General features: G+C 42.0%; 1 protein-coding gene across 1 annotated transcript; it reads left to right on the top strand.

Moving 5' to 3' along the window:
- Positions 1-57: 57 nt before the first annotated feature.
- On the top strand, positions 58-10,917 carry si:dkey-21a6.5 (uncharacterized). Its single transcript, XM_021584936.3, has 9 exons — positions 58-430; positions 2,974-3,198; positions 3,612-3,750; positions 3,847-3,935; positions 4,213-4,276; positions 4,629-4,717; positions 6,726-6,838; positions 6,948-7,104; positions 7,532-10,917. Exons 1-9 carry the CDS (start codon positions 373-375, stop codon positions 7,687-7,689), a joined length of 1,092 nt encoding a protein of 363 aa, XP_021440611.3. The 5' UTR covers positions 58-372; the 3' UTR covers positions 7,690-10,917.
- The last annotated feature ends 625 nt before the right edge of the window (positions 10,918-11,542 follow it).

Genomic DNA, 11,542 nt, shown 5'->3' with positions numbered 1-11,542 from the left:
AGAATGGGGTGGGGAAAAGTCGAATTCAGGAAGTACAGTTTCACTAATGTTTGCCCCTAGGAAAAAACTAATTTAATTAAAGCATTGTGTGTGTGTGTGTGTGTGTGTGTGTGTGTGTGTGTGTGTGTGTGTGTTCATTGATTTAATTCAGTTTGCCTGGAGACATCAAGGCCAGCTTGATTTTCTTGTTAGTGTTCTGCGGTTGCGCATTCAGTTGTTACCGAAAACTCGTAAGTAAAATCACATGATTTGTGTCTTGTCATATGACATTGATGAGGGCGACAAGCAACCAGCGACTCACTGTGGACTTCACTAAAAGAAAGAACCCTAAACTGTCAGGGATGAAATTCTTAACTTTTTTGTGCCGATAATATGTGGAGTATGGAATGTTGGGGAGTTTTGTCTACGATTGCTGCCGCCTGTCTGTTAGGTAAGGTTTGTTGTTTGTTGTCTTAGCTAATTAACATTAACGTTAGCTTTAGCAGGCAGCACTCTGTTTTTAGATATCTGACTGAAGGCAATTTTTCTACATGGGATTATGAGGTACCCACTTGTGCCAATGGCACTGTAGATACCCTTTTGTTTGTAAACTTTGTCAAGACAGCCACACCAGATATCACAATTCTGATTTGACATATTTTACAAAACGTGATAACTAATTGAATATGATTCAAAACGTTCATAAATGACAATGCAAAACTACACACTGCTTTGCAACATTGTTGTATAAATGCAGCTATAAAAGTTTAACATTCCACTTGTCATGTGAAGACATTTTTATATCTTATTCATCAAGCCCTGTACATTCAGGTGCACTGTTAACACATTTACCAAAACTGTAAATTACCCAAGCAGTTCCCAATGCTCTGGCAATCTAAACTCAATAGAATATAATGTACAGTACACACAGAAGGCCCTGGCCAACTCGGAGCATTTTGGAGTTTAAACCAGGGGAAATCATATGACCTGGTTTTGAATAATTGTAATTCTTGATGGTGTCTTTCTCTTAGCAAAGCAGCTCAGCTCATGGCTAATGTGATTACTGCGACAATAAGGTCTCTGTTTGCTGCTGCTCTCGCTTCTGTTTCCCCAACTCACTGACAGGTCAGACACCATGATATCTTGTGTTAACTGCATGTGATAATGAGACAAGATATCATGGTGTCTGACCTGTCCACAAATAGCTACATATCCTAAAGAAGACTTACTTTGAAATACTTATTGTGAAACATTGGCTACCACATTGTGAAATAAATCAGTTGGGTGTGATTCAGAATGGCAGCATCATTGTAAGGTATCAAAGGAATGAGGAAGTAGATGTGTAAAATCTTTCATGTTGGAACTTTGTGCCATTCTTTGACTAGAAACAAGGCTTAAAGAACGTGCTTTACAATTTATAAGACCACAAAAACAACTAAAGGGATTTGGAGAATATGCCAAAAAGGCCTATTACTGATGGATTTTCCTCAAACAGTAAGGGTGGAAATCTGTGGATGCCTAATGAAAGATAACATGTTTGCTCCCTTTCTAATTTTCTCTACTTTTGCATATTTTTTTTAATACTGAATGTTTTTGGATATTCAACCAAAACCTAATAAAAGATAAAGGGAACCTGAGTGGACAAATAACAACAATGACATACTTATTTCATAAACAAAGTTATGCAACACCCAATGCTCATTTGTGAAAAAGTAATTGCCCCTTTACACGCAATAACTGGTTGTGCCACCTTTAGCTGTAATGACTCCAACCAAACACTTCCTGTAATTATTGATCAGTCTCTCACGTCGCTATGGAGGAATTTTGGCCCGCTCTTACATGCAGAACTGCTGTAACTCAGCAACATTTGTGGGTTTTCAAGCATGAATTGCTTGTTTCAAGCCCTGGCACAAGATCTCAATTGGGAATAGGTCTGGATTTTGACTAAGCCATTCCAAAACTTCAAATGTGTTGCTTTTTAGCCATTTTCATGTAGTCTTGATTGTGTGTTTTGGGTCATTGTCTTGCTGCATTACCCAACTGCGCTTTAGCTTCAGCTCACAGACGGATGGCCTGACATTCTCCTGTAGAATTCTCTGATACAGAGCAGAATTCATGGTTCCTTCTATTAAGGCAAGTCATCCAGGTCCTGAGGCAGCAAAGCATCCCCAAACCATCAGGCTACCACCACCATGCTTAACTATTGGTATGATGTTCTTAATGTGGAAAGCAGTGTTTGGTTTTTGCCAGGCATAATGGGACCCATGTCACCCAAAAAGTTATACTTTTGATATCTCTGTCCATAAAACATTCTTCCAAGAGTCTTGATGATCTTCCAGGTGCTTTTTGGTGAACTTGATTCAACTTTTGGACGACATGGGTCCCATTATGCCATAGAGGAAACCAGAAAGCGGACAAATACTTTTTCACGGCACTGTAGGTGTCACACGACCTCCTGAAATGTGTTAAGCCTGTCACGTCTGCTCCCGCTCCCCCTCCCTGGCGCTCAAAGGCGCCATGCTCCCCAGCATTACTCACTCCTGCCTTTCCCCCGTCACGTGCATCAGCGATTATTGGACTCACCTGGACTCAATCACCTGTTTATTACCTCCCCTATAATTGTCAGTTCCCCAGCTCCTTTCCCAACTGCTGCATTAATGTTTGTATGTTGTTGTTACCCGTGTGCTGATGCTGTTCCTGTCTTGGTACCTGTCTGTTCTGCATTAAATGTTCAACACCCCGTACCTTCTTCTCATCTCTGGTCCTTTCAAAGTCATCAAATACCAATCTCCAATGACCATTTTTCTTCTGAACCGTACTAATTAGTCATTGACCCATTATGTTTCCAGAAAATCCAGCTTCCCATGTCATGATCTGCTCTATTTCCAGGGTATGCCTTTGTCTATCTACCACATTGCTACTTAGAGAGAGGCTGGGAATATAAATGTTTTCCCGTTTCTAGAACTATTTGCTCTAAAAGTCTGGTTATAACAGGTGTGGTGGTGAGCCAGACGACGGCTCCCACGATGGCTCCTGCTGTGATGAACACCACATTCATTGAGAATGTGACGGCGACCACCAGAGTCAGTGAGACCACCACAGTCAGTGAGAATGTGACCTTGACCACACCCATGATCCTCAGCACCACATCTCCAGGCTGCTCTGCCCTCAACACCTCCACCTGTGAGACCTGTGTCCCAGGGTCCTACTCTGACAATGGTGAGTCTAGATGTCCTGCTAGCCTTACTTACCCTGGCCTGGCAGAAAGATGCTTAGTTTCAGTGAAGGGGCAGCAGGTAGCCTAGCAGTTAAGAGCATTGTCAGTAACACAAATAATTACTCAGTTTTGTTTCTCACCACAACCTATAAATTAGGTAGAAACACAGCACAGCCAATTGATGCAGCACTGTAATGTCGTTTTTACCCATGTTACACCTATTTTTTGTGGATGTGGACAGTGGACACAGGAGTTGTGTTGTTGGTATGTAGCTTTGCTGTATTATTTGACCCCTGAAATTTGTCTGACCTCCGCAGACTAAGTGAAAGCTTCTTTGGCTCAAATGTAAAATGAAGGTGGTAAGTGTTGTAAACAGCAGCACCTGTTCAATAACAGCCTTCTGATGTCTCCCCAGACACCCTGCTGTGTTCTTGTTGCCATGAGCCAGGGCTGTGTCTGTTCGCTGGGGCTTGCCTCCCATGTTCCAGAGGGTTCTTTCAGCCTCTGGCTGGACAACAGCGATGTCAGCCCTGCAGCCAGGGTTTTTACACCAAGTACGTCTCTGTCAACTGAGGGCATAGTTGATTCACAAACATTCTGTGTACCACTGTTGCATTGACCCTCTTCCTGTTCTCCATCTCACCTTGCAGTTTTACCGGCAGCCTTATGTGTCAGTCCTGCTCCCCAGGCTCCTACAGCAACAACACAGGCTCCGACTCCTGCCGAAGCTGTTCTCCAGGTATTTATATCAATATTTTTCTGTTCTTGTTGTATAATCATCGCAATAATGACTTACTTGTTACTATTACTGTTATTATATTATAGTGTGTTTGTTTGTTCATCCATGCCTATACGCAGAGAAAAAAGAGTGAATAAACATTTTGTAACAACTGACGAAAACAATCAGCTCTACTGTATAAAAGCTGGGCTTCAGTCATGCAATTTCAAGTAATCTAACTCTTTAGAAATATTAAATTGGATGTATCTGTTTTTTAAATGGAATGTGTTATTTTCAGGTTTCTATACATCACAACAAAATGCCACATTGTGCAGTCCATGTCAACAGGGAACGTTCTGCAAGTTAGTGGCCCTTTTGTCACCTTAGATTTGTGTTTTCTTAACTAGTGTGGTTTGCACTGCAGCGGGACTGGCCCTGTTGCTTGTCTGCAGATCTAACATCACATGCTCTCATCTCATGCAACTGATATTACTTCCCAAAACCGGACACACACACACACACACACACACACACACACACACACACACACACACACACACACACACACACAATTGGGTTAGTAGTAGGTATTGAAGAAATTATTTCATAGTTCAGTCATCAGACATGGGGTGGTGATAGCCAGCTGTATTAAACAGTATTTTGTAAATAAGTTCTTCCCCATTCATTGCACCCTTGTGGCCATCCCTCCCATAGCTCCTCCAGTTGTGCTCTGTGTCAGATCTGTCCTGCTGGTACAGAGTCTCTGCAGCCAGCTGCCAAGGAGTGCACACCTTGTCGTCCAGGTAACTACCAGTGCCAGCCAACAATATCAATTGTGTTATTTATAATGCATGCAGTGTTAAAATATTAAAGAGAATGTTTCAAATGTTTTTTGTGAGAATGTTCCATTCAATGTAGCCTAACCCATTCACATAAGGGTTATCTGGCACTGCATTGATTACATCTATCAAAACACTAAATGAAGGCATGATCTACACTGAACAAAACATATAAATGCAACATGCAACAAGATACATTAAAAAGTAGAGGCCTGGACCAGAAAACCAGTCAGTATCTGGTGTGACCACCATTTGCCTCCTGCAGCGCAACACATCTCCTTCGCATAGAGTTGATCAGGCTGTTGATTGTGGCCTGTGGAATGTTGTCCCACTCCTCTTCAATGGCTGTGCGAAGTTGCTGGATATTGGCAGGAACTGGAACACTCTGTCGTACACATCGGTCCAGAGCATCCCAAACATGCTCAATGGGTGACCTGTCTGGTGAGTATGCAGGCCATTGAAGAACTGGGACATTTTCAGCTTCCAGGAATTGTGTACAGATCCTTCCGACATGGGGCTGTGCATTATCATGCTGAAACACGAGGTGACTGTGGCAGATTAATGGCACAACAATGGGCCTCAGGATCTCGTCATTCAAATTGCCATTGATAAAATGCAATTGTGTTCGTTGTCCGTAGCTTATGCCTGCCCATACCATAACCCCACCGCCACCATGGAGCACACAACATTGACATCAGCAAACTGTCGCCCACATGACGCCATACACACTGTCTGCCATCTGCCCTGTACAGTTGAAACCAGGATTCATCCATGAAGAGCACACTTCTCCAGCACGCCAGTTCCCATCGAATGTTAGCATTTTCCCACTGAAGTTGGTTACGAGGCCAAACTGCAGTCAGTTCAAGACCCTGGTGAAGACGACGAGCATGTAAATGAGCTTCCCTGAGACAATTTCTGACAGTTTGTGCAGAAATTCTTCGGTTGTGCAAACCCACAGTTTCATCAGCTGTCCGGGTGGCTGGTCTCAGACTATCCCACAGGCGAATAAGCATGATGTGGAGGTCCTGGGCTGGCGTGGTTACACGTGGTCTGTGGTTGTGAAGCCGCTTTGATGTACTGCCAATTCTCTAAAACAATGTTGTATGGGGCTTATGGTAGAGAAATGAACATTCAATTCTCTGGCAACAGCTCTGGTGGACATTCCTGCAGTCAGCATGTCAATTGCACACTCCCTCAACTTGAGACATCTGTGGCACTTTTTTAGTGGCCTTTTATTGTCCCCATCACAAGGTGCACCTACACTACCGTTAGTTGATGGTCACTTAGAAATTTCCTTGTTTTTGAAAGAAAAACACTTTTTTGTCCATTAAAATAACATCAAATTGATCAGAAATACAGTGTAGACATGGTTAATGTTGTGAATGACTATTGTAGCTGAAAACGGCTGATTTTTGATAAAACATTTAAAAAAATTAAAAAGGAATATCTACATAGGTGTACAGAGGCCCATTATCAGCAACCATCACTCATGTGTTCCAATGGCACGTTGTGTTAGCTAATCCAAGTTTATCATTTTAAAAGGCTAATTGATCATTAGAAAACTATTTTGCAATTATGTTAGCACAGCTAAAAACTGGTGTTCTGATTAAAGAAGCAATAAAACTGGCCTTTAGACTAGTTGAGTATCTGGAGCATCAGCATTTTGTGGGTTGCTGTTTAATCAGCTTCTTGATATGCCACACCTGTCCGGTGGATGGATTTATCTTGGCAAAGGATACATTTGTGCACAAAATTTGAGAGAAGCTTCTTGTGCGTATGGAACATTTCTGGGATCTTTTATTTCAGCTCATGAAACATGGGACCAACACTTTACATGTTATATTTTTGTTCAGTATAATTTATGGTTAATAGTAATACTGTAATAGCAGAGATTCAGTCAGTTTTAAATGGATGACATTTTAGTGGAGTAATCTGATTAGGATGTATCGATGAGATGTTTGATTTTGGACAGGTATGCACAAGGCTCCCCGTCAGAGTATGTGTCAAATCTGCAGCAGCGGCTTCTTCCAGATCCGCTGGGGCCAGGAGACCTGTAACCTCTGCCCTGAAAACCACTACTGCCCAGTCAGTACCACATCCCTTACTTCCAGTAAACACCTCCAATACTGAAAGTATCATTAAGGGATTTCCTGACCAACTTGAATGACCAAGGCTCACTTCATCTGTTCCACAGAGTCCAGATGTGAACCCCATCCTGTGCCCCGGTGATGCCTTCTGTCCTGAAGGCAGCACTGCTCCAGGTTACTGCATGGAGACCTTCTTTCGCAAGGCAGGGGAGGAGTGTGAGCTGGCCCCCGTCACCATTGCTCTACTTGTCATAGGAGGAGGAGGTATGTCTGAAGAAACATGTCTAAAATATTGGTGTAGTGGAAGGAAAGTGGTTTGAACTTTAGGCTACCACTTAGATGTTGAAAACCCTTGTCAGGTGAGCAAAATACTTGGCTTCCCATATTAACTTTTTTTTTTGTGACCCTTTGAGAAAAGTTGTTCACTGACATGAACCTTGTTTATTTCTTCTAATTGCACAAATTGTATGCATTTTCTGGGCACTACTAAGTACAAATATCCAAATATATGATTGAATTATCTTGTTTAGAGGTCATTTGATCAGGAGGAAACATCTTGTAGCAAAAACAAAGTGAAATAGAAATCATGCTGAAGTAATAGAGTAGTAGTAGTAGTAGTAGTAGTAAGTGAACGTTGTAGTCTTGTTGCATACAGTCTTTTGATGTGTTTTCTTTATTTTCTCTGGTCCAGTGGCCCTACTCTTCGTCATCCTGCTGGTGTTGCGTCGAAGGCGAGACACAGACGGAGAGCTTTCCCTCGTACGACAACCTCTGTTACGCAAAGAGCGGCCGCAAGGTCGATACTACGGGATCCCATGTGATGCCGAGCCAGTATACGCTGGTTGGTGAGCATGTCCCCAGCCCCATCTGATGCCTCCAATTATTGGGGTCAAATGTCTGGCTTTCAGAGCAGAATCAGCTGAATTCTATGTGCCTCAGCTTTGGACTAATGGACCATAAGAGAAAGCAAACTCACACCAAATCCTAGCCATGGTTTACTATGTCCATTTGAGTACTTTTGATAACTCACCAGCTCTTTCATGCGGTACGGTACGTCTTTTATATGTATTCTTTTATTTATTTAACTAGGCAAGTCAGTTAAGAACAAATTCTTATTTTCAATGACGGCCTAGGAACAGTAGGTTAACTGCCTTGTTCAGGGGCAGAACGACAGATTTTTACCTTGTCAGCTCGGGGATTCGATCTTACTAGTCCAACGCTCTAACCACTAGGCTACCTGCTGCCGTCATTCTTGACAAGCAGAAGTGTTTTTCTTCTGTATTTTGTGCTTTAGTGAAGGCTGACCCTATTACATTTGTTAAAAAGAAAAACACTGTTCTTTAAAAGAAAAGTATATTTGTATGTTTTAAAGAAAAACACTGACTCCAGTCCAGGGTATATACTGGAATAAAGCACAACTTTGCACTACTTAAGTGAAATTCTGTTGTATAATTACTAGCCTATAAAATAAGATGCAGGCTGAAGTTATTTCCATGATGCAAGTTTATTAACAAAATGTCTGTAAAACACCAAAAGGATGTTTCATGAGGTGTGCGAGCAAGAACTTTTTACAGGATCGCGTACTGATTGTCCTAATGTGGTACACCGTAGTAGTTCATTGCGTAACAAAAAAAGATGGGGGGGGGCCACCATGGCAAGGAACGTCTCTGGTATGTAATGCTTTGCCACATTATTCAGATAATAGCTACCTGTGATCAATTCAATGTTTTCTGTAAACCCTATTGCTCTGTTTTACAATCATAATAGCTAATCTCTTGCCTAACAAGGCAACTTTCATGGCTATGATTACCACATTCTAAGGTTATCAAATGCCAGCTCATACATACTCTAGTCAGATTAATCGGTAGTTATACACTGAGTATACAATACAGAATGTTGAGTAAAATTTATTTAAACGTACTATACTGGTTGTCTGTGGTTTGTCCGGCTGCTTGAAATTTGAGACAAAATATTCTCAGATAAGTATTGTTTACCCGACTTAGAGAGCTGGTAGGTATGGTTCGGTTAGGCACCAAGGTAAAAATTAGCTTTAAATTTGATTTTCGGATTTTAACCCCCCCTCAAAAGAAAAAGTTGGGATTGTATCTGTTTTTACCCAACTAAGTATATGGCGGCAATACACCTTTTTGGATGTAGTCTGCCAATACAATCTTAAAGGGGTTTTCTGCTTGTTTAAAGCTGTGTACAGTTCGTTAAGCGCGAGCTTGTATTTTAATTGTCCTGAGGTGGACTCCCTCGGGAAGTAGAAGGGGTCATCATTTGACCATCAGGTATTCCAAGACTGGTGAACAGTGGGTCGACACTTCTACCGCGCTGGAATAAATGAACCCCCCCCTCCTGTCTGCCAGGTGAATGGAGAATCCATCGAGTTCTATAGCTATCTTGTCTGAGAGCCATGTTTCTGAAAAGCAAAGAATATTGCAGTTCCGAGAGTCCAGTCGGTAGCAAATCCGCGATCGGAGGGGATCTATTTTATTATCAAGTGACTGTTTTTTTGCCTTAATCTCACCAGGACCCCCCCTCTCTTGTCTCTAACACCGGCGTTTACTTAATCTCACCAGGATCCCCCCTCTCTTGTCTCTAACGCCGGTGTTTACTTTTGGGTAGCCTGAATTTTAGGTTGGAATTAGAGAGTCCAGGGCAGATGAGTCGAAGTAGAAGGCAGAATTGGGGTAAGTAACTGCTGATCTGTTGTTCAAAAGTTCTTGTCGGTTGTAAGAAATAAAAGGGGATACATTTCATGAAAATAGAGTAAAAATAAACAACAAAATAATCACAAAGTTGGGTCGGAGCTTGCAAAACGGCAACCATCCAGGACGGCACCATTTCAGGCTCACAATAAAAGTAAAAAATAAATGCATTTACAGATGGCATACAAGTTTGTTATTAAGCCACATGGAAGTTCACATTTTCGAGAAGGCATTTCTGCCCCCAAATGCATTTTGCTCAAATAATTGTTTACATTCAAATGCCTCTCCTGTGAAGTAGTGACGCCTGACATGCCTAGTTTCCTGAAACGAGTCACATATACCATATTTCAAAAGTCTAAACAATACTTTTCTGTGGATATTTTGTCTAAAATTTAGAGCAGCAAGAAGTACAAACCGCACTAGCCCGGCTGATGGCGACATTGAGTCGTTTCATTTTACCGTCCAAACGCAATACATTCTTATCACTTGTGGACCAGTAGGTGCCTAAAACATTCTCCATTCAGGCTGCATAGGCTTCAATATCATACTTAACATTTTTAAATGGCGAGAAGGCGGGGAGAAAACTGGGAAAATATCCACGCTTTCCTTATGAAGCACCATTTTCCACCACCATGCTAGTGGCTATATGCTAATCCTGGGTGTTGCATATCATGTTCAGACAATCAGGTTGAAACGATCAGACCAGGGGTTGTGTTTCTTTCACAACAGTGCATTATGGGAAACCAAGACTGTTCTTAGGGTAGACCTGGTTGTAGCTAGATATGTTTGAGTTGCGTCAAGGGACAAATTTAGCATTAGTTAACCCTTTTCCTAAACTTAACATAATTCTCCTAATCTGCCAAAGTACACATATTTTCCAAATGTTTTTGTTGCCTTTTAGCCATTAAATAAAGCTAAGGAGGAAATCGAAACCTATGCGGCCTGAAATGATTTTTTTTTTTTTTTTAGGTACAAATGGGTCCATGAAGGATACGAATGTATTGCCAGCTGCATACAATGCGTTTGGATAATAAAATGAAACAACTCAATATCGCCTCGCCATCTGCTGGCCTTTGGGCTAAAACCGCCTTGACAACCGGTACGAGTAAGTTTAAATGTATTTTTATTCAACATTCTGGTTTGTAAGGAACATTTACATGATTTTGCACACAGATGTTTCAGGGTGTAGGCCTATATACCAATGAATTGTGTATTACAGCCTGATTAATCAGACTACCCATACTCATGCTAGCTTGCTAGCTATTTCTATGGTCAATGTGTTGCTAACGTGTAGTGTAATGCTAATGAATATACAAGTTAGTGCCAAAATAATGGAACGTTTTGAATAAATGAGGAATACAAAGTATATTGAAAGCAGGTGCTTTCACAAAGGTGTGATTTCCTGAGTTTATTAAGCAATTATCATCGCATCACGACGGGGCTGTAGTGGAGCAGGTTGAGAACTTCAAGGTCCTTGGCTTCCACATCACCAACAAACTAACATGGTCCAAGCACACCAATACAGTCGTGAAGAGGGCACGACAAAACCTTTTCCCCCTCAGAAGACTGAAAAGATTTGGCATGGGTCCTCAGATCCTCAAAAGATTTTACAGCTGCACCTGCCTGGTATGGCAACTGCTCGGCCTTCGACTGCAAGGCACTACAGAGGGTAGTGCGTACGGCCCAGTACATCACCGGGGCCAAGTTGCCTGCCATCCAGGACCTCTATACCAGGCGGTGTCAAAGGAAGGCCCTAAAAATTGTCAAAGACTACAGCCACCCTAGTCATAGACTGTTCTCTCTGTTACCGCACAGCAAGCGTTACCGGAGAGCCAAGTCTAGGATCAAGAGGCTTCTAAAACAGCTTCTACCCCCAAGCCATAAGACTCCTGAACATCTAATCAAATGGCTACCCAAACTATTTGCATTGCCCCCGCCCCCTTCTACGCTGTTGCTACTCTCTGTTATCTATGCATAGTCACTTTAATAAC

Source organism: Oncorhynchus mykiss, chromosome 25, assembly GCF_057628025.1.
Source record: "Oncorhynchus mykiss isolate SJ-2025 chromosome 25, ASM5762802v1, whole genome shotgun sequence".
NCBI lineage: Eukaryota > Metazoa > Chordata > Actinopteri > Salmoniformes > Salmonidae > Oncorhynchus > Oncorhynchus mykiss.
Note: the sequence above shows the minus strand (reverse complement) of the source record. Positions and strands in the feature narration are given on the sequence as shown.